At 41.8% G+C, this 24,524-nt stretch overlaps 1 protein-coding gene across 1 annotated transcript in view; it reads left to right on the forward strand.

Annotated features, from left to right (window-relative positions):
* The window catches only part of LOC141086049 (collagen alpha-1(XXV) chain-like), a 406,635-nt gene that overhangs the window by 374,258 nt on the left and 7,853 nt on the right, over positions 1-24,524 (forward strand). Inside the window, exon 3 of the mRNA XM_073571768.1 lies at positions 16,793-16,837. Within this exon, the coding sequence (XP_073427869.1) occupies positions 16,793-16,837 (45 nt within the window). The remainder of the gene's footprint in view (positions 1-16,792; positions 16,838-24,524) is intronic.

Here is a 24,524-nt window from a genome sequence, read left to right on the forward strand (position 1 = left end):
CTTTATCACCCCCTTAGTTAGGGAACAATAATGAAATAAAGAAAATATATTTGTTTTCATTTTTCCTTTAGGGTTAGGGTTAGAGTTAGAATTAGGGTTAAGGTTGGAATTAGTGTTAGGGTTAGAATTAGGGTTGGGGTTAGGGTTGGGATTACAATTAGGGGTGTGTTGGGGTTAGGGTGGGAGGTAGAATTGAGGGGTTTCCACTATTTAGGCACATCAGGGGGTCTCCAAATGCGACATGGTGCCACCATTGATTGCAGCCAATTTAGCATTCAAAATGTCAAATGGTGCTCCCTCCCTTCCGAGCCCAGACGTGTGCCCAAACAGTGGTTTACTCCAACATATGGGGCATCAGTGTAGTCAGGACAAGTTGCATACTAAATTTGGGGGTCTAATCTCTCCTGTTACTCTTGGGAAAATAAAAAAATTGGGGGCCAAAAAAATCACTTTTGTGGAAAAAATGATTTTTTATTTTCATGGCTCTTCGTTATAAACTTGTGTGAAGCACTTGGGGGTTCTAAGTGTTCAAAACACATCTAGAAAAGCTCCTTGGGGGGTCTAGTTTCCAAAATGGGGTCACACGTGGGGGGTTTCTACTGTTTAAGCACATCAGGGGCTCTGCAAACGCAACATGACGCCCGCAGAACATTCCATCAAAGTCTGCATTCCAAAACAGCACTCCTTCCCTTCCGAGCTCTCCCATGCACCCAAACAGTGGTTCCCCCCACATATAGGGTATCAGTGTACTCAGGACAAATTGCACAACAACTTTTGTGGTCCAATTTCTCCTGTTAGCCTTGTGAAAATAAAAAATAATGGGCTAAAAAAATCATATTTGAGGAAAAAAATTATATTTTTTATATTAACTGCTCAGGGTTATAAACTTCTGTGAAGCACTTGGTGGTTTAAAGTGCTCACCACACATCTAGATAAGTTCCTTAAGGGGTCTAGTTTCCAAAATGGGGTCACTTGTGGGTTTTTTTCACTGTTTAGGCAAATCAGGGACTCCAAATGTGACATGGCGTCCAATCTCAATTCCTGCCAACTCTGCATTGAAAAAGTCAAACCGTGCTCCTTCCCTTCTGAGCTCTGCCATGCGCCCAAACAGTGGTTTACCCCCACATATTTGGTATGGGCATACTCTGGACAAATTGCACAACAACGTTGGGGGTCTAATTTATCCTGTTACCCTTGTAAAATAAAAATTTGGGGGCAAAAAAGATCATTTTTGTGGAAAAAAAAATATTTTTTATTTTCACGGCTCTACGTTATAAACTTCTGTGAAGCACTTGGAGGTTCAAAGTGCTCACCACACATCCAGATAATTCCTTAAGAGGTCTAGTTTCCAAAATGGGGTCACTTGTTGGTGGTTTCCACTGTCTAGGCACATCAAGGGCTCTCCAAACGCAACATGGCGTCCGATCTAATTTCCAGCCAATTCTGCATTGAAAAAGTCAAAGGGCGCTCCTTCCGTTCCAAGCCCTGCTGTGCGCCCAAACAGTGGTTTGCCCCCACATATGGGGTATCGGCATATTCAGGAGAAATTGCACAACAAATTTTGTGGTTCATTTTCTCTTTTTACACTTGTGAAAATAAAAAAATTGGTTCTGAATAAAATGTTTGTAAAAAAAAGTTAAATGTTAATTTTTTCCTTCCATATTGCTTCAGTTCCTGTGAAGCACATAAAGGGATAATAAACATCTTGAATGAGGTTTTGAGCACCTTGAGGGGTGCAGTTTTTAGAATGGTGTCACTTTTGTGTATTTTCTGTCATATTGAACTCTCAAAGTGACTTCAAATGTGATGTGGTCCCTAAAAAAATGGTTTTGTAAATTGAGAAATCGCTGGTCAACTTTTAACCCTTATAACTTCCTAACAAAAAAAATCTTGGTTCCAAAATTGTGCTGATGTGGGAAATGTTATTTATTAAGTATTTTTGTGACACATCTCTCTGATTTAAGGGCATAAAAATTATAAGTTTGAAAATTACAAAATTGTTAAAATTTTTGCCATAATTGTTTTTTCATAAATAAACGCCAATAATATACAAATACAATGAAAAAATGATGCAATTCCAACCCAATAATTACAAAAAAACAGTACAAGGTCTGCCCCACTTCACTTCTCATGGTTTTTGTATAGTGCTGATTTGTATGTGTGGTTATCATTTGGGGTCGTTATGGAGATTTTCTCTGTCCACTTAGACCCTCTCTAGCCCCTAATGGTCTGGCTGATCTGGTCCTTGATGTTCCCTATGCCTGATCTTGGGCTGGGGTACCTCTACGCATATATGAGGTCTATTTAGTGTGCATTTCTATCTTTTTTATGCACCTCAGAGTGATCAGCATCTTCTTTGGTATACATTATCCATTGTACTCTGTTTTTTTGTAATTATTGAGTTGGAATTGCATCATTTTTTCTCTGTATTTGTATATTATTGGTGTTTCTGACTCATATGCTCTATATTACCTATGTGTGGGCTTACTAATTCTCCTATTGAGAATACTGTTTACATGGACCTAGGGATATAGGCATCATAGAATCATAGAATCGTAGCGTTGGAAGGGACCTCCTGGGCCATCTGGTCCAACCCCCTGCTCAAAGCAGGATTCGCTAAATCATCCCAGTCAGATGTCTGTCCAGCCTCTGTTTGAAGACTTCCATTGAAGGAGAACGCACCACTTCTCGTGGCAGCCTGTTCCACTCATTGATCACTCTAACTGTCAAAAAGTTTTTCTAATATCTAATCTGTGTCTCCTTCCATTCAGTTTCATCCCATTGCTTCTAGTCTTTCCTCGTGCAAATGAGAATAAAGTTGATCCTTCTAAAATGTGACAGCCCTTTAGATATTTGTAGACAGCTATTAAGTCTCCTCTCAGTCTTCTCTTTTGCAAACTAAACATTCCCAAATCCTGCAACCTTTCCTCATAAGACAGGGTTTGCAGACCGGTCACCATTCTGGTCGCTCTTTTCTGAACTTGCTCCAGTTTGTTGATGTCTTTTTTAAAATGTGGTGCCCAAAACTGGACACAATATTCCAGATGAGGTCTGACCAAAGAGGAGTAGAGGGAAATAATGACTTCACGTGATGTAGACTGTATGCTTCTGTTAATACATCCTAGAATTGCATTTGCCTTTTTTGCTGCTGCATCACACTGTTGACTCATATTCAGTCTGTGATCTATTAGTATACCCAAGTCTTTTTCACATGTGCTGTCACTTAGCCCTATTCCTCCCATTCTATATCTGCTTTTTTTATTGCCCAGATGTAGTACTTTGCATTTCTCCCTGTTAAAAACCATTCTGTTAGTTGCTGCCCACTTCTCCAGTTTATTTAAATCTTTTTGAATCCTCTCTCTCTCTTCTCTAGTATTAGCTATCCCTCCTAGCTTTGTGTCATCAGCAAATTTAATCAGTTTACCCTCAATTCCTTCATCTAAATCATTGATAAAGATGTTGAACAATACAGGGCCCAGGACAGAGCCCTGTGGTACCCCACTTGAGACATTCTTCCAACTGGATGTGCAGCCATTTATGACCACTCTTTGGGTCCGATCACTAAGCCAGTTATGAATCCACCTAACAGTTGCCTTGTCCATTCCATACTTAGTCATTTTTTCAATAAGGATTGTATGAGAGACTTTGTCAAATGCTTTGCTGAAGTCAAGATATACTATATCTACAGCATTTCCTTGATCCACCCAATCAGTGATACCATCATAGAAGGAAATTAAGTTAGTCTGACATGACTTATTGGTTACAAACCCATGCTGACTCTGTTTAATCACTTCATTCTTATCCAGGTATTGACATACATGTTGTTTAATAATTTGTTCAAAGATCTTTCCTGGTATAGAAGTCAGACTCACCGGCCTATAGTTGCCTGGGTCCACCTTCTTCCCCTTTTTGAAGATAGGAACAACATTTGCTCTTCTCCAGTCTTCTGGGACTTCTCCTGTTCTCCAAGAATTTTCAAAGATTATGGAGAGGGGTTCAAAAATTTCTTCTGCTATCTCCTTCAGTACTCTTGGGTGTAATTCATCTGGACCTGGAGACTTGAATTCATTTAGGTTAGCTAAGTGTTTCCTCACTATCTTTCTGTTTATAGATATCCTGGATTCTTCTATTCCCTTAATAGGACAGTGAATAACAGTTGATGTTACATTTCCTTTCTGAGAGAAAACAGATGCAAAATAGGAATTTAAAAGTTCAGCCTTCTCAACATCCTGTCTTACCATTTCATCATTTTCATCCTGTAAAAATCCTATAGCATCTTTGACTTTTCTTTTACTTTTGACATATCCCCAAAATCCTTTAATATTGCTTTTGACATCTCTTGCAAGCCTCAATTCATTTTCAGCTTTAGTAATCTGATTTGTGCCCTGCAGGTTCTGCAGACAGCATTATATTCTTCTTTAGATATGCCTCCCTCTTTCCATTTTATAAACATTTTTTTCTTCCTTTTTAGCATGTGCTTAAGTTCTGTGTTCATCCATCCTGGTTTCCTTAAATGATTCCTATTCTTCCCTCTTTTCGGAATTGTTAACAACTGTGCTTTGAGAATTTCATTTTTCAAGATTTCCCATCCTTCCTGGACATTTTTGTCTTTAAGGATATCCAGCCATTGGATCCCTCCAATTCTCTTTCTGAATCCCTTAAAATCTGCCTTTCTGAAATCTAACCTTGACTTCTGAGTCTTCACAGGTCTTCCGCCTCTAGTTATCCAAAATAGCATGGTTGCTACCTCCTTGGGTCCCAGCCACTTTTACCTCCTCAACCATTTCCTCCCTGTTTATAAGGATTAGATCCAAGGTAGCAGTTCCCCTTGTTTTCTCCCTTACCTTTTGGAAGATAAAGTTGTCAGCAAGAGAGGATAAGAATTTCCTTGACCTGTTAGTTTTGCCTGAGAGAGATTCCCAACAAATGTCTGGATAGTTGAAATCTTCCATGACAACTATGTCATATTTTTTGGAGAACTTGGCCATTTGATGCATAAAGAGTTCATCCATATCTTCAGCTTGCACAGGCGGCCTGTAGTAAATGCCTACAATGGTGTCCTTTCCATTGTTCTGTCCTTGTATTCTTACCCAAACAGTTTCCACAGAACTCCCAGTCTCTGAAGCTTCAATCTCTGTGCAGATATACGCGTTTCTAACATACAATGCGACACCCCCTCCTCGTTTATCAAGTCTGTTTCTTGCAAATAAGTTGTATCCTTCTAGTCTTGTATTCCAATCATGTGTATTGTCCCACCAAGTTTCAGTGATTCCAATGACATCATATTTCTTTTCCTGTGTTAGTAGTTCCAATTCTCCTTGTTTGTTGCCCATGCTTTGTGCATTAATATAGAAACATTTTAGTTTGTGATTGGTTTCTCTTTCTCCAATATTTTTATTAATTAGATTCTTTCGTCTTTGTTCTTCCTTTCCACTTCTAATAGCAGAGTTCTCAATAGCATTTGTCAGGTGTATGGCTTTTTCTGGTCTTTTGCTTCCCTTCCCATGTTGTTCTAGTTTAAAGCTCTCCTTACAAGTGTAGCAAGGCGACTTCCAAATACATGCTTTCCAGTCTTCGTAAGGTGCACCCCATCTCTAGCAAGTAGTCCATCGTATAAGTAGTTCACTCCGTGATCCAGAAATCCAAATCGTTGCTGACCCAACCATCGACGTAGCCAGTTGTTCACCTGCAGAATCTTATTCCACCTCCTTGTTCCTTGGCCATCCACTGGGAGGATGGAAGAGAAGACCACCTGCGCTCCCAGTTCTTTCACTTTCTTGCCTAAGTCTTCAAAGTCTCTGCAGATGGTTTCCAGGTCGTTTCTTGATGTGTCATTTGTCCCCACATGTAGTAGCAGGAATGGGTAGTCATCTGTAGGTCTGAGGAGTCCTGATATCCTGTCAGACACATCTTTAATTTTTGCACCTGGAAGACAGCACATTTCTCTTGAAGTTATATCCGGTCTGCAGATAGCGGCCTCTGTTCCTCTCAACAGGGAATCCCCCATGACCACCACTCTCCGTTTCTTCTTCACAACATTTTTCTTTCTCCATCCAGGAGGACTCTGAGGGCGTACAAGGTTGCTGTTTGTTGGCAAAGTCTTATCCTGATGTATTTCTTCATCGTTTTCCTGCGTGAGAGCCTGGTACTGGTTTCTGAGCAGTATGGGTGCTGACTGCCTCCTGATCCTCCTGCTTCTCTGGGTCACATGTCTCCATTCCTCTGTTTCTTCAGGTGCACTTCGAATTTCTTCTCTTTCTGTAACATGAAGAGATAATTCTGCTCTGTCCAAGAACTCTTCACCTTCCTTAATGATCTTCAATGTAGCTAACCTCTCTTCGAGATTTTCCAACTTTTCCTCCAACAGGGACACAAGCTTGCATTTGTGGCATGTGAAGTTTGGCTTTTCCACTGGTAAATCTGTGAACATGTAGCAAGAAATGCAGCTCACCAAATGGCTCCTGGCCTCTTCCATCTTGAGATTTCTTAAAAACGATGAAAGATGAACCAACCGATAGGCGCGCGGTTTTTCCGATTTCCTCTTTTCGGCTGCAACGGCCAAAACCCAGTGATCGTTGAGCTCGCGGAGACTCTTCACTTATCCCAGAAGGCACTGGGAATATGCAAATGATCTCCTCAAGACTCTTCCCCTGGTTTTTCCGATTTCCTCTTTTCAGCTGCAACGGCCAAAACCCAGTGATCGTTGAGCTCGCGGAGACTCTTCACTTATCCCAGAAGGCACTGGGAATATGCAAATGATCTCCTGAAGACTCTTCCCCTGGTTTTTCCGATTTCCTCTTTTCAGCTGCAACGGCCAAAACCCAGTGATCGTTGAGCTCGCGGAGACTCTTCACTTATCCCAGAAGGCACTGGGAATATGCAAATGATCTCCTCAAGACTCTTCCCCTGGTTTTTCCGATTTCCTCTTTTCAGCTGCAATGGCCAAAACCCAGTGATCGTTGAGCTCGCGGAGACTCTTCACTTATCCCAGAAGGCACTGGGAATATGCAAATGATCTCCTCAAGACTCTTCCCCCTGTTTTTCCGATTTCCTCTTTTCAGCTGCAACGGCGAAAACCCGGTGATCGTTGAGCTCGCGGAGACTCTTCACTTATCCCAGAAGGCACTGGGAATATGCAAATGATCTCCTCAAGACTCTTCCCCTGGTTTTTCCGATTTCCTCTTTTCAGCTGCAACGGCCAAAACCCAGTGATCGTTGAGCTCGCGGAGACTCTTCACTTATCCCAGAAGGCACTGGGAATATGCAAATGATCTCCTCAAGACTCTTCCCCTGGTTTTTCCGATTTCCTCTTTTCAGCTGCAACGGCCAAAACCCAGTGATCGTTGAGCTCGCGGAGACTCTTCACTTATCCCAGAAGGCACTGGGAATATGCAAATGATCTCCTCAAGACTCTTCCCCTGGTTTTTCCGATTTCCTCTTTTCAGCTGCAACGGCCAAAACCCAGTGATCGTTGAGCTCTCCCCTGGTTTTTCGGTGAGGGTGAGGGTGATAGTTGGTAGCAGGTGGGTTGCTCTATTATGAGCATTGTATTATTTGTGTATGTGTCACATCTGTGACCATTTTTAATGTTTTTAAGAATTTTTGCTGTTTGCTGTGTTTAATAAAATTTGTATTATATATGCTATGTCCTATTCAGGGTGATCCCCTGCTCATGGCCTATTTCTTTCTCTCCTTTTTGTCAAACATATGAACTATTTAGGTCTAGGTTGGATCCCTTTAATTATCCTTTCGGTGGTGCCCCCATTTCTTTGTTTACCATCGACAAGGTGACTCTGTGGTCAGGGCGGTCCTACACTGTCTAGTATTAATAACCTTATCATGTGTCAAATTTGACGTCTGTGTGAATAAGGGCAGACAAGGACCGGGTCCCAACCACTGGACACCAGTCAGGGGAAGCCTTTAAATACAATTTCCGCTCAGGAGAGGGAGGCCACACCCCAGCTTGCACAGAATGCAAAAATACAAAGAAAAAACACAAAAACTGGTCATTAAGCTGCAAATTGGCTCCGTCACTAGGGGGTTTTATTGATATGTCTTGGAGATCGCAGTTACAGTGGACATGTATCGAAGCTGAGTTTGAGCAATGGTTGTCTCCACTTAACCTGGAGTCAGGGAAGGCCATGTGTGATAATGGTGCAAACCTAGTGGCGGACCTATGCCTGGGCAAGATCACACACGTGCCTTACTTGGCTCACATCCTAAGTATGTCTGGCTCATATGGAGAGTGACATGTGACTTCGGCAGCCAATGACACAAGATGGTTTCTGCGCCCTGATTAGGTGCCAGAATCTCCACATATATAACGTTGAGAAAAAAAAACTGCCTTTCCTCTGCCCCACCCCCTCCCCTCATCAAACACTTCCCTCATCACACAGCACTACTTTCCTAGGCAAAGTCATAACAAAAGAGTTAGTTGAAAAGCATTCATGTAACAAACTTTTGCTGAATTTTACTAATTTCTGATTATTAGTAAAAATGCTTGGGTATCTGCACAAGAATCCGAATGTGCTACATTTGTGCTGAATTTGAGATTGGCAAATGTTTTCAGAACAAGTTCACTCATCTCTAAGTACAAGTTCACAGACAGCAAACATACACTGCGTGCAGAATTATTAGGCAAGTTGTATTTGAGAGGATTCTTTTTATTATTGAACAACTATGTTCTCAATCAACCGAAATGACTCATAAATAGCAAAGCTTAATATTTTTGGAAGTTGGAGTGGGTTTTTTTTTAGATTTGCTATCTTAGGAGGATATCTGTTTTTTCAGGTAACTATTACTGTGCAGAAGTATATACCCATCTCACTTGTTTATTTTCACCAGGTAAACCAATATAACAACATAAAATTTAGAAATAAACATTTCTGACATTCAAAAACAAAAAAAAACAAAAACAGTGACCAATATAGCCACCTTTCTTTACGATGACACTCAAAAGCCTTCCATCCATAGGTTCAGTCAGTTGCTTGATCTGTTTATGATCAACATTGCATGCAGCAGCCACCACAGCCTCCCAGACAATGTTCAGAGAGGTGTACTGTTTTCCCTCCTTGTAGATCTCACATTTTATGAGCGACCACAGGTTCTCTATGTGGTTCAGATCAGGTGAACAAGGGGGCCATGTCATTATTTTTTCTTCTTTTAGACCTTTACTGGCCAGCCACGCTGTGGAGTATTTGGATGCATGTGATATAGCATTGTCCTGCATGAAAATCATGTTTTTCTTGAGCGATACCGACTTCTTCCTGTACCACTGCTTGAAGAAGGTGTCTTCAAGAAACTGGCAGTAGGTCTGGGAGTTGAACTTCACTCCATCCTCAACTCAAAAAGGTCCCACAAGTTCAACTTTGATGATACCAGCCCATACCAGTACCCCACCACCACCTTGCTGGCGTCTGATTCGGAGTGGAGCTCTCTGCCCTTTACTGATCCAGCCTCAGGCCCATCCATCTGGCCCATCAAAAGTCACTCTCATTTCATCAGTTCATAAAACCTTAGAAAAATCAGTCTTAAGATATTTCTTGGCCTAGTCTTAACATTTTATCTTATGTTTCTTGTTCAAAGGTGGTTATTTTTCAGCCTTCCTTACCTTGGCCATGTCCCTGAGTGTGGCACACCTTGCGCTTTTTGATACTTCAGTAATGTTGCAGCTCTGAAATATGGCAAAACTGGTGGCAAATGGCATCTTGGCAGCTTGACGCTTGATTTTCCTCAATTCATGGGCAGTTATTTTGCGCTTTTTTTTCATCAACACGCTTCTTGCGACCCTGTTGGCTATTTGCCATGAAACGCTTGATTGTTCAGTGATCACGCTTCAAAAGTTTGGCAATTTCAAGACTGCTGCATCCCTCTGCAAGACATCTCACAATTTTTGACTTTTCAGAGTCCGTCAAATCTTTCTGACCCATTTTGCCAAATGAAAGGAAGTTGCCTAATAATTAAGCACACCTTATATAGGGTGTTGATGTCATTAGACCACACCCCTCCTCATTACAGAGATGCAAATCACCTGATTTACATAATTGGCAGTTGGCTTTCAAGCCTATACAGCTTGGAGTAGGACAGCATGTATAAAAAGGATGATGTGATCAAAATACTCATTTGCCTAATAATTCTGCACACAGTGTACATAGGTTCATTTTTATTTAAGTGAGGAAAGCAAAATGCAAAGTTTTAAAGAAAAAAAGTTAATTTATGCCACCATTTTCAGAGACCCGTAGTGTCTCCATTTTTCATAATCTGGGGCTGGATAAGGACTTATTTTTTGTGTGTCGACCTGAAGTTCTTGATACATTTTTGGGGTAGGTATGATTTTTTTCATCGCCTGTTAGTGCATTTTATTGAAATGTTGTGACGGCCATAAAAACTTACTTATGGAGCTTCAATTTTTTTTCTTGTTACGCCGTTTACAAATCTGATTAATTTACTTTATATTTTCAGAGATTAAAATTTCTGATGGCAGCATTTCCAAATATGTGTATTTTTTGTCATTATTGTTTAATTTTGTTTAGGGCAAAGCAAAAGGAGAGTGATTTGAACTTTTGTTTTCTTATTTATTTATTTTTTACTGGCTTTGATAGTTCACGGGTTTGTGTTCATAGGAGATTCACAATGATAGGCACCCCCAGCTGTCATGACAACCTATCAGTGCCCCACGATGCACATGACAGGGCAGTAGCTGTGACACGCTTTCTGCCAACGCATATTAAATGCCACAGTGATTTACAGTGGCATTTAGCTGGTTAACAGCCGGGGTAAATCACGGATCCAACCACGGCTGTTAGAGGTACATGACGAGGGAAGGATGTGGGCTCAGAGTCGGAGCCCGCATCAAAGGCAGGGACACGACCTTGGACATACCTATATGTTTAAGGTCTTGAAGGGGTTAATACTCAGATTATAATGTAAAGTCCTATGACAGATCTGCTTTAGCATAAATATAAAGTAGACAAGTCCTTAAGTCCCATACTCCTTGAGAAAGCCACCTGGCGAAACGTATGTTGGAGCTATTGGGTATTCATATATGGTGATTTATCTTTATTTATTTATGTGTGTTTACAATATTTGTTGGTTGTCTTTATATGTAACTACTTGCCTGTTCATGTGGATTTATATTGCCATTTATTATTTACAAAGGCTACCCTGTTGTTATTTCTCCATCACTCATAGATATCTGTGAATTATACCATATTGTCACTAGGCCCATTTTCTATATGTTTTTTCCTGTGATTTTCCTGTGCTGGTCTTATTCCTCTCTTTATGTATTTTTATCTCTCTGCTAATATGCAGTAGTTTTAATATGTAGTGTCAATAAAAATGTTTATTTTATTAATTATTCACGTGTTTATTTGCTTCTCCTGTTGCTTTATATATATATATATATATATGTATGTGTACATATATGGTATACTATATATATATATATATATATATATATAGTAAATTGTCCTTATAAGAGATACAATTCCAATTTGCATTACAGTTTTCCTGTGTGACAGTAATAAGAAATAAAAAAAATGTAAAATAGGAAGGAATGTCTTATAGGCTTTTATATCAGGATTGATTTGAAAGTACTAATATCCTTTCCATGATAGTGACCTTATCTATCAAAGTGTGCTTTCACTGTGGACAGTACATCATCATTAGATCCTAGGACGCAATGAGATAGTATTAAAACATTTTTTGATCAGAACATTTTGTATTAACCAATATACCGGTGTAGAGTCTATTTTTTAATCATTTTGAAAATCCTAAATGCATAAGCTGGATGGATGTCTAGTTCTATTGCATGAATTATGTAGCCACATTTTATTGTACAGTGTGTGCCTTTGAATCTCACGAGACTAATATGTCATTGTATGGATGACATGGTGACACTGTGCCTTACAATCTTGGCGCTCTGTCAAGCTGCGGCAGTGTTACAATGAGACATTGTCAAGGCAAGTCTATTTTACAAATAGTGCTTCCACTTAAAATCATTTTACTCCGTGCCATTTTCCGTTTGTTGATGGTATCAACATTTCCTCCACAATAGAAAATTAATGGCATCTTGGAGCTATTTGCGGTACATGCGGAAATTATATGATTATTTATTTGTGTTCACTGAAATGGTCTAGAAGAAAAATATATGTATGGAGTAGCTAGCCTGTTCATCTCCTTCACTTGTGTTCCTGAAAGGAACATGACATTTTCAAGAACACGGCAATGTGTGGTCATTACGAAACAGTGTCAACATTGATGAGAGGGAATCTCAATTCATCTGTCCTTTCGAAAGCTTGCTGCTGGTTTTCTTCGAGAACTAATCCTTTGATTGCCAGAGACAGACTTCATTAGCCCACACACAAATGCAGACGCTTTTTTTTCACTTTGGTGACATTTTAGGACCTTTGAGAGGATTTTTGAACATGTAGCTATATCTGCACTGTTCCCTCAAATGCAAAACGAGGCGGCCTAATCTTTTCAGAAGCTAATGCCAAAACTCTGTTTCCACCTTCATCGAGGTGCCCTGTTGTTCCTTTCAGTCCACTGCTTCCAGCAGACTCAATAAAATGAATGTCACAATGAAAGAGGAGTTAGAAGGAGCTGATGGGGAGATTAGAAGGGGGAGAAGAACCTTCACATACGTGAAGGGCAGGGGTTGTTCATGAAAACATTCCCAGTAGTTATTAATGTTTATTTTAGTTTTCAGTCTATGTGTTTTCCTTTTAACGTGATACCTTGATACCTTGTAGCATAACGTTATGTACTATGATCAGGGGGCAAACTTGATGATTGAAGTTCAGAAAAGTCATAACCTAGAAACCACGTACACTTTTCTGCACCCAAGTGCCATGTCCAATCTTCAAAGTTTTCTTTCATTTTGGACACTAATAGTAATTTAATTTCTACATTATGATTTTATTACACATTCTTATGATTTCCTTCAATTCATGACTATCCTAAACTAATTAGAAACAAATCATAAGTCACTAAACAGAATTCCTTAAAAAATAGCTTGGGCATTTTCTATATAAGGTGCCAATTTCTGTTTCCTCTAGGCCGAGTTGGAAATTTTAAGCATGTTGAGAAATTCATGTATTTTCACTTGCAAGTCGTAGAAGCTCTTTCTCCCGGTAAAAACCTAAAATTGTTAATATAGTATACTTGGTGTAGCTGTGAAAAATTCATATGAACAGAATAATTACTAATAATTGTTTTATTATTTTGCACTTTTTTTTAAGTACATCATCTAGCCTAAATGACTTTACAATTCTTATCATCACCGAAAAAGAAAATGTGGTTTTCCATTTGAAGTGGAGGGAAAAAAATGCTAGTAGTCTCATGCCTAAATTCAATATACCGTAATAGAGTTATTTTAATTACTATTTTTCAGTTGAGGTCTGTTTTCTTTAGGAAATATGGAGTACGTGGGAAACTTGGTTGGCTAATCCTCCTTTTTCCTGTCACACTAATAGACTACTCTATATTATTAAAGTAAACATTGCCCAAATAACTTTATCATTGTCTAAATTTTGCAGAAATAGGTCCGTGTTGAAAATGAAGGAATTTCATAAATTACTACATTTTAATTAGCAATATGTAAAAATATATCTCACAATGCAGTAATATAGAATTACATATACTGTCGATGTGGCAATATTTATCACAAAACATGGAGCAGTACGCTATTAAAGGCCCCGTCACACACAGCGAGATCGCTAGCGAGATCGCTGATTTTGTGGTGCAACAGCGATCTCGCTGTGTGTGACACGCATCAGCGACTGCCCCCCCCGCCGGGTATCGCTGATCGTGCTCTAATGTCCTGGGCCATTTTTTGATCATTGGTCTCCCACTGGCCAGCACGCATCGGGAGACCAACGATCAGCGAACTTCCAGCGCTGTAAGCAGACGCTGGGAGCTGGTATCCAAGGTAAATATCGGGTAACTAAGCACGCACATCGCTTAGTTACCCGCTGTGTACCTTGGATACCTGCGTGCTCGTGCTGGGAGCTGGTATCCAAGGTACACAGCGGGTAAGTGACGCGCGCGCCTAGTTACCCAATATTTACCTTGGATACCAGGGTCCTCGCTGGTCCTGATCGCTGGTGAGTCTGCCTGTTTGACAGCTCACCAGCGATCATGTAGCGAGGAACCAGCAGGACAAGGTCGTATTGTTGTCGGGATTGCTAGTGTATCGTTTAGGGTGACTGCACCCTAAGAGTACCCTGACTCATTATGCATCAGGACTTGTGCACACGACCATATTTTCAGTCCGAGTGATATCCGTTAAAAAAATTGATTGCATCGGTCCAATGTTTTTCAGTGGGGCAGTTCAGGAGAATGATTTCTTTCACTGACCAAATTGGTGTGTGAAAAGAATTGCCTCTTGCATGATTTTCCTCTGTAAATCAGATGATACTCTTCCATTCAAGTCTAGGGGTGTGAGAAAAAAAATTGGATGCCACAGTTAAAGGGAATCTGTCAGCAGGTTTTTGCTATGTAATCTGAAGACAGCAAGCGATAGAGGATGAAACACAGAATTCAGGGATGTGTCACTTGCCACAGTGTGTGCTGGTGTTTACTAACTGTGAAGGATTTATCACTAAGAGATTAACATTGCCTAACTACACTAGTACGGCAACACCCCCTCCTCTGTGATAGGCACCTCACTGTTTACAAACATGGTGTGGGAGGGGTTAGCTTCCTCAGCTCTGCCTCTTTCTAAATATAAACGCTCTGATTGTATCAGAAATACTACACCCAGTAATCTAAGTGATATAGCATTGGATTCAGCTTCTCTTTTCCTACATTATACTGCTCTCTGATGAGGTAGCAAAAGCCTGGTGATGATTCTCTTTAAGGATCCGATTTTTACAGATACATTGCAATTCTGTAACATAAGAAACTGTAAACAATCCTGTAAATAATTAGTAACTGCTGTTATAAATAAAATGGATAGCATACAGACTGCCCACTAATGAAAAGTGGGGAAAAAATTGTCCTACTTTCTGCATGAAACTCTGGCCAATGTTTTAAAGGTTTATATGATCCTACCCTTAGAATGGCACAGCTTAGTGACATGATGTGCTTGAGTTTCATGTTGCTTTATAGAAAGATGCACCAGTAGAGACTAGCAAGATGCACCAGTAGAGACTGATTGACATTCTTTCTATCACACTCAGTGTAATTAAATGGTCACTGTTCTTTTATAGGGAACCTCACAGCTGATACATATTGCCCGATCCACAGGCAGCATATATAAGACAGTGGCTGCATTATTTATGCCATATATGTTTAACTCTGAAATGCTGCAGCATTTCAGAGAAAGATATAGTTTAGTTGCCTCCAAGGACACACAGTAGACTAGTCGGACTAGTGGGTCTCCCTGGCTAGAGGGAGAGACCTGTCAGTCACTGGCAGTGAGTGGGGAGAAGCCGCTGTGCAACTAGTCTCCTGTGCGGCTCGGTTCCAGGCAGCTATTAAACTATGTTTTTCTCTGAAATGCTGCAGCCACCGTCTGCTGCCATGCATACAGCCATGGTGTGATGCATGCTGTCCATAGATTGGGCAGCATATATCAGCTGTTAGTTTACCTGTCCAATGTTCAACATAAATAAATGGTACAAACCAACATAAGAAACTTTGTAATAGTTCATATCAGAGAATTCTGTCTTTTCCTCCACTTATGAGCCTCTTTTACCTTCTCCCTGTTACCTGAACTTATCATTCACTCTTAAAAACTATTTTAAAAGCAATCTCGCTCAAGACAAGACTGCTCACTGAGGGATCAGATTATATTTGCACAAGGAGAATTCTATGGAGAAAGAAGGTGGAGGAGGAAAGTGAGATTAAGATGCCCCATGATTCAAAAATACACGTGGAAGAATCTGTAGGAAATGAACCCTAAATTCTGTAAAATAATCCTACCAATTTTTAGATTGATTTTGATGACAATTTTTACACAGATTTACACAAATTATTTGCAACATATAAAGAAAATAGGGTTCTCTAAAATCTTATTTACTTGCATTACATTCTTATCTATTGTGACTTTTTGGTGTGGAATGGCTGAACAGGGTCTGATACATGTCAGGCATGGTAAGGTTAATAGGCTAAATAGGTAATTGGATCTAGTAGCAGTGATTGACCCAGGAATGTGACATTATGATCCCCATTAGGGACAGTAACCAATGTGACTGATTACATCTCATGCATAGCACTGTACATGTAGGTAGGGCATACATAATGCATAACTCTATAAGTCATGTGGAGAACACATCCATGTTTGCTGAGATTTAGAGTTGTTTTTTGCCTTTTACCATAGACGTTGTTTCCTTGGATCTTAGCGTGACATACTTTTGTCATGTGGTTCTGCTGCTTTAGACTTGCTGTATACGTGTAGACTAGGTATTTTGTAAATTGCCTTTGGTAGTTCAATGAAAACTTCAATCTACAATTCATCCATAATGAATAACCTGTGAATAATTGCTTGTCATGAACATTAATAGCAAAGTCATGAAATTACCTTAGAAGTAATTTCTTCGGCTCCAGCCTTTGCTAATGCCCTTACTGAAAGGTCACGGGTTCAATCCACTGACAAGGTCAGACCATCATGTAAACCAGTCATGGCCCTCACAATGTATGGCTATAGCTCTTTATAGAACAGTGGAATAGAAATGCTTGCTTTATATGTGTGCAGCCAACAATAACTTGAAGTAGAAAAACCTTTCATTGGCAAATACATCACATTTATCTAAGCACCAAAGCTGAGCATTTCTATTTTTCATTATAGGTCCACCCGGGCAAAGAGGCAAGAGAGGCCGAAGAGGTGAACCAGGTATTATTTTCCTTTTTTTATGCAGTTATGCACCACTGTATTGTAAAATCTGAAAACTTTATGAGACATATGTTAGAGCACATTCTATAATTGTAGATATGGAGCAGAAGCTAAACAATACACTTGCACAATATTTAAATAGCATTGTTTCATGGTAGATCTTTAAGAATATGTTTGTCCTTCAGAGGGTATTAGGAAATATGGCAATATACTGTACATTAAATATAATAGGCCTTTTTTTCAGACAGAGCCTAGTTAGTGTATATACAATGTGAAAGATTAGCTGTATAGCATTAGGCAAAGTAGGATCAATGAATGCACTATAGACCGGGAAGTCAGGCTCAGACAGTTATTCCTGTCCTTTACTGTTGATGTACAAAATAAATGTGAATCTTTACATCCAGGCACCAAGCCTAAATTAACACCTGCTTGGCTGACATCCCTGACCATACAAGTGTCATACTACCAACCATCCGTTAAAGAAAAAGGTCATTTATTGCCTCATATCAATAACTCTAAGGCCATGTTCACATGTTGAGTATTTGATGAGTATATGAGTATTTGGAAGCAAAAGGAGTGGGTGATAAATAAATACCGAAGTGGTGAGAAGGTTTCTATTATACTTTTATTATTATTATTATTTATTGTTATAGCGCCATTTATTCCATGGCGCTTTACATGTGAGGGGGGTATACATAAAAACAAGTACAATAATCTTAAACAATACAAGTCATAACTGGTACAGGAGGAGAGAGGACCCTGCCCGCGAGGGCTCACAATCTTCAAGGGATGGTTGATAATACAGTAGGCGAGGGTAGAGCTGGTCGTGCAGCGGTTTGGTCGATCGGTGGTTACTGCAGGTTATAGGCTTGTCGGAAGAGGTGGGTCTTCAGGCTCTTTTTGAAGGTTTCGATGGTAGGTGAGAGTCTGATATGTTGTGGTAGAGAGTTCCAGAGTAGGGGTGATGCGCGAGAGAAATCTTGTATGCGATTGTGGGAAGAGGAGATAAGAGGGGAGTAGAGAAGGAGATCTTGTGAGGATCGGAGGTTGCGTGCAGGAAAGTACCGGGAGACGAGGTCACAGATGTATGGAGGAGACAAGTTGTGGATGGCTTTGTATGTCATGGTTAGGGTTTTGTAATGGAGTCTCTGGGCAATTGGGAGCCAGTGAAGGGATTGACAGAGGGGAGAAGCTGGGGAATAGCGGGGGGACAGGTGGATTAGCCGGGCAGCAGAGTTTAGAATAGATTGGAGGGGTGCGAGAGTGTTTGAGGGGAGGCCGCAGAGCATGAGGTTGCAGTAGTCAAGGCGAGAGATGATGAGGGCATGGACTAGGGTTCTTGCAGATTCTTGGGTGAGGAATGAACGGATGCGTGAAATATTTTTGAGTTGAAGTCGGCAGGAAGTGGAAAGGGTTTGGATATGTGGTTTGAAGGAGAGATCAGCATCAAGGATTACTTTCCCTCTGATTGTTCCACTCCAGGTTTTAGTTTACAAATACTGAGCTAAAATACTGACCAAATACTGGACGTGTGAATGTGGCCTACATGGAGACTAACAGTCCTCAGTAACAGAGTCTCCTGGTCACACAACTTCTTTCCCTTCTTAGGGTCCCGTTATACTAAACGACGCACCAGCGATCCCGAAAATGATATGACCTGGTCAGGATCGCTGGTGTGTCGCTACATGATCACTGGTGAGCTGTCAAACAGGAAGACTCACCAGAGATCAGGACCAGCGAGGATACGGGTAGCTAAGCACGCGCGTTGCTTAGTTACCCGCTATGTACCCTGGATACCAGCGTGCTGGGAGCTGGTATCCAAGGTAAACAGTGGGTAACCAAGCACGCACGGCGTGGGGGCCGGTCGCTGATAAGTGTCACACACAGCGAGATCGCTGGTGAGATCGCTGATGCATCACAAAATCGGTGACGCATCAGCGATCTCGCTAGCTATCTCGCTTAGTGTGAAGTACCCCTTAGGCTACGGTCACATTATTAGTATTTGGTCAGTATTTGTAAGTCAAAAGTTCAATAGAAATACGTTCACCACACAATGCTTACACACCATTCTAAAGCTGATAAAGAATCAGCCAATACCTTGACTGACTGAGGCAGATTTGGAAGTAGGGCCTGTCATTCCCTTTCAGGCCTTGTTATCTCTTTAGCCTCATTCCATAAAAATCCAGGCCAGAAAACAGGAATTACCAAACACTTTAGCAAACTATAATTTGCCAGGAACAGTCAATTTTCTTGAACTTCTTACACCTCATCCAGCTATCCCTTCAGTCCCTGACCCCTTGTCTTGTGGAATGTTTTATGGAATGTTTCTGTTCACTATAAAGAAAATTAATGCTTGACCTAAAGTGTAAGTAGGCAATCAATAAATTAATGGGCCTTATCGGTAGTAAAATTATTTTTGGGGGACAGAGATTGTAAGTGCCCTACTGGAGATCTCTACCGACTTCAGATTTAATGTCTGCCTTGCTCATAAGCAGGGCTGTGAAGTCGACGTCCATTTTGGTTGAGTCGGAATCTGCATAAAATGGAGAGGCTCCGAGTCCTAAAATATAAAATAAATTGGTACAGTAGTTCAATGCAGTTTGTGATGTTATTTTTTTCATAAGAATTTGGGTGAGTTATGAAATGTCCTATAACGGTCTGTTCTGTTCCTGATCTAAAGATCTCGGCTTTTAACTGAGATGAATCTGTGCTGCATTTTATGTACATGCTCAGTAGTGAGGCAGTGTTATGGGGTCATAGTGGAGATGAATCTGTGCTGCACTTTATGTACATGCTCAGTAGTGAGGCAGTGCTGTGAAGTCGTAGTGGAGATGAATCTGTTCTGCACTTTATGTACATGCTCAGTAGTGAAGCAGTGCTGTGGAGTCGCAGTGGAGATGAATCTGTGCTGCACTTTATGTACATGCTCAGTAGTGACCAGTGCTGTGGGGTCATAGATGAGATGAATCTGTGCTGCTCTTTATGTACATGCTCAGTAGTGAGGCAGTGCTGTGGGGTAGTAGTAGAGATAAATCAGTGCTGCACTTTATGTACATGCTCAGTAGTGAGGCTGTGCTGTGGATTCCTAGTGGAGATGAATCTGTGCTGCACTTTACACTTTAGGTAAATGCTCAGTAGTGAGGCAGTGCTGTGGAGTCATAGTGGAGATGAATCTGTGCTGCACTTTATGTATATGCTCAGTAGTGAGGCCGTGCTGTGGGGTCGTAGTGGAGATGAATCTGTGCTGCACTTTATATATATGCTCAGTAGTGAGGCCGTGCTGTGGAGTAATAGTGGAGATGAATCTGTGCTGCTCTTTATGTACATGCTCAGTAGTGAGGCAGTGCTGTGGAGTCATAGTGGAGATGAATCTGTGCTGCACTTTGTGTACATGCTCAGTAGTGAGGCAGTGCTGTGGAGTCATAGTGGAGATGAATCTGTGCTGCGCTTTATGTACATGCTCAGTAGTGAGGCTGAGCTGTGGGGTCGTAGTGGAGATGAATCTGTGCAGGACTTTATATACATGCTCAGTAGTGAGGCAGTGCTGTGGAGTCGTAGTGGAGATGAATCTAGGCTGCACTTTACATACATGCTCAGTAGTGAGGCAGTGCTGTGGAGTCGTAGTGGAGATGAATCTGTGCTGCACTTTATGCACATGCTCAGTAGTGAGGCAGTGATGTGGAGTCATAGTGGAGATGAATCTGTGCTGCACTTTACGTACATGCTCAGTAGTGAGGCTGTGCTGTGGAGCCGTAGTGGAGATGAATCTGTGCTGCACTTTGTTTACATGCTCAGTAGTGAGTCTGTGCTGTGGATTTATAGTGGAGATGAATCTGTGCTGCACTTTATGTACATGCTCAGTAGTGAGGCAGTGCTGTGGAATTGTAGTAGAAATGACTCTGTGCTGCACTTTATGTATATGCTCAGTGGTGAGGCTGTGCTGTGGAGTCGTAGTGGAGATGAATCTGTGCTGCACTTTATGCACATGCTCAGTAGTGAGGCAGTGCTGTGGAGTTGTAGTGGAAATGACTCTGTGCTGCACTTTATGTACATGCTCAGTAGTGAGGCAGTGCTGTGGAGTCGTAATGGAGATGAATCTGTGCTTCACTTTATGTATATGCTCAGTAGTGAGGCAGTGCTGTGGAGTTGTAGTGGAAATGACTCTGTGCTGCACTTTATGCATATGCTCAGTAGTGAGGCAGTGCTGTGGAGTTGTAGTGGAGATGAATCTGTGCTGCACTTTATGTACATGCTCAGTAGTGACCAGTGCTGTGGAGTCGTAGTGGAGTCGTAGTGGAGATGAATCTGTGCTGCACTTTATGTGCATGCTCAGTAGTGAGGCAGTGCTGTGGAGTCGTAGTGGAGATGAATCTGTGCTGCACTTTATATATATGCTCAGTAGTGAGGCCGTGCTGTGGAGTTATAGTGGAGATGAATCTGTGCTGCACTTTATGTACACGCTCAGTAGTGAGGCAGTGCTGTGGAGTCATAGTGGAGATGAATCTGTGCTGCACTTTGTGTACATGCTCAGTAGTGAGGCAGTGCTGTGGAGTCATAGTGGAGATGAATCTGTGCTGCGCTTTATGTACATGCTCAGTAGTGAGGCTGAGCTGTGGGGTCGTAGTGGAGATGAATCTGTGCAGGACTTTATATACATGCTCAGTAGTGAGGCAGTGCTGTGGAGTCGTAGTGGAGATGAATCTAGGCTGCACTTTACATACATGCTCAGTAGTGAGGCAGTGCTGTGGAGTCGTAGTGGAGATGAATCTGTGCTGCACTTTATGTATATGCTCAGTAGTGAGGCAGTGATGTGGAGTCATAGTGGAGATGAATCTGTGCTGCACTTTACGTACATGCTCAGTAGTGAGGCTGTGCTGTGGAGCCGTAGTGGAGATGAATCTGTGCTGCACTTTGTTTACATGCTCAGTAGTGAGTCTGTGCTGTGGATTTATAGTGGAGATGAATCTGTGCTGCACTTTATGTACATGCTCAGTAGTGAGGCAGTGCTGTGGAATTGTAGTAGAAATGACTCTGTGCTGCACTTTATGTATATGCTCAGTGGTGAGGCTGTGCTGTGGAGTCGTAGTGGAGATGAATCTGTGCTGCACTTTATGCACATGCTCAGTAGTGAGGCAGTGCTGTGGAGTTGTAGTGGAAATGACTCTGTGCTGCACTTTATGTACATGCTCAGTAGTGAGGCAGTGCTGTGGAGTCGTAATGGAGATGAATCTGTGCTGCACTTTATGTATATGCTCAGTAGTGAGGCAGTGCTGTGGAGTTGTAGTGGAAATGACTCTGTGCTGCACTTTATGCATATGCTCAGTAGTGAGGCAGTGCTGTGGAGTTGTAGTGGAGATGAATCTGTGCTGCACTTTATGTACATGCTCAGTAGTGACCAGTGCTGTGGAGTCGTAGTGGAGTCGTAGTGGAGATGAATCTGTGCTGCACTTTATGTACATGCTCAGTAGAGAGGCTGTACTGTGGAGTCATAGTGGAGATGAATCTGTGCTGCATTTTATGTACATGCTCAGTAGTGAGGCAGTGCTGTGGAGTTGTAGTGGAGATGAATCTGTGCTGCACTTTATGCACATGCTCAGTAGTGAGGCAGAGCTGTGGAGTCATAGCGGAGATGAATCTGTGCTGCACTTTATGTACATGCTCAGTAGTGAGGCCGTGCTGTGGAGTCATAGTGGAGATGAATATGTGCTGCACTTTATGCACATGCTCAGTAGCAAGGCAGTGCTATGGGTTCGTAGTGGAGATGAACCTGTGCTGCACTTTATGTACATGCTCAGTAGTGACCAGTGCTGTAGAGTTATAGTGGACATGAATCTGTGCTGCACTTTATGTACATGCTCTGTAGTGAGGCTGTGCTGTGGGGTCGTCGTGGAGATGAATCTGTGCTGCACTTTATATACATGCTCAGTAGTGACCAGTGCTGTGGGGTCATAGTGGACATGAATCTGTGCTGCACTTTATGTACATGCTCAGTAGTGAGGCCGTGCTGTAGAGTCATAGTGGAGATGAATCTGTGCTGCACTTTATGTATATGCTCAGTAGTGAGGCAGTGCTGTGGAGTCATAGTGGAGATGAATTTGTGCTGCACTTTATGTACATGCTCAGTAGTGAGGCCGTGCTGTGGAGTCGTAGGTGAGATGAATCTGTGCTGCACTTTATGTATATGCTCAGTAGTGAGGCCGTGCTGTGGGGTCGTAGTGGAGATGAATCTGTGCTGCACTCTATGTGCATGCTCAGTAGTGAGGCAGTGCTGTGGAGTCGTAATGGAGATGAATCTGTGCTGCATTTTATGTACATGCTCAGTAGTGAGGCAGTGCTGTGGGGTTGGAGTGGAGATGAATCTGTGCTGCATTTTATGTATATGCTCAGTAGTGAGGCAGTGCTGTGGGGTTGGAGTGGAGATGAATCTGTGCTGCACTTTATGTACATGCTCAGTAGTGACCAGTGCTGTGGGGTCATAGTGGAGATTAATCTGTGCTGCACTTTATGTACATGCTCAGTAGTGAGGCAGTGCTGTGGGGTCATAGTGGAGATGAATCTGTGCTGCATTTTATGTACATGCTCAGTAGTGAGGCAGTGCTGTGGAGTCGTAGTGGAGATGAATCTGTGCTGCATTTTATGTACATGCTCAGTAGTGAGGCAGTGCTGTGGGGTTGGAGTGGAGATGAATCTGTGCTGCATTTTATGTACATGCTCAGTAGTGAGGCAGTGCTGTGGGGTTGGAGTGGAGATGAATCTGTGCTGCACTTTATGTACATGCTCAGTAGTGAGGTAGTGCTGTGGAGTCGTAGTGGAGATGAATCTGTGCTGCTCTTTATGTACATGCTCAGTAGTGAGGCTGTGCTGTGGGGTCGTAGTGGAGATAACTCTGTGCTGCACTTTATGTACATGCTCAGTAGTGAGGCAGTGCTGTGGGGTCATAGTGGAGATGATTCTGTGCTGCACTTTATGTACATGCTCAGTAGTGACCAGTGCTGTGGAGTCGTAGTGGAGATGAATCTGTGCTGCACTTTATGTTCATGCTCAGTAGTGACCAGTGCTGTGGAGTCATAGTGGAGATGAATCTGTGCTGCCCTTTATGTACATGCTCAGTAGTGAGGCCGTGCTGTGGAGTCGTAGTGGAGATGAATCTGTGCTGCACTTTATGTACATGCTCAGTAGTGACCAGTGCTGTGGAGTCATAGTGGAGATGAATCTGTGCTGCACTTTATGTACATGCTCAGTAGTGACCAGTGCTGTGGAGTCGTAGTGGAGATGAATCTGTGCTGCACTTTATGTACATGCTCAGTAGTGACCAGTGCTGTGGAGTCATAGTGGAGATGAATCTGTGCTGCACTTTATGTACATGCTCAGTAGTGAGGCACTGCTGTGGAGTCGTAGTGGAGATGAATCTGTGCTGCACTTTATGTACATGCTCAGTAGTGAGGCAATGCTGTGGAGTCGTAGTGGAGATGAATCTGTGCTGCACTTTATGTACATGCTTAGTAGTGATCAGTGCTGTGGAGTCGTAGTGGAGATGAATCTGTGCTGCACTTTATGTACATGCTCAGTAGTGACCAGTGCTGTGGAGTCATAGTGGAGATGAATCTGTGCTGCACTTTATGTACATGCTCAGTAGTGAGGCAATGCTGTGGAGTCGTAGTGGAGATGAATCTGTGCTGCACTTTAT

This window comes from Dendrobates tinctorius, unplaced genomic scaffold, assembly GCF_039654945.1.
Source record: "Dendrobates tinctorius isolate UK_male_01 unplaced genomic scaffold, ASM3965494v1 ptg000030l, whole genome shotgun sequence".
NCBI classification, from domain to species: domain Eukaryota; kingdom Metazoa; phylum Chordata; class Amphibia; order Anura; family Dendrobatidae; genus Dendrobates; species Dendrobates tinctorius.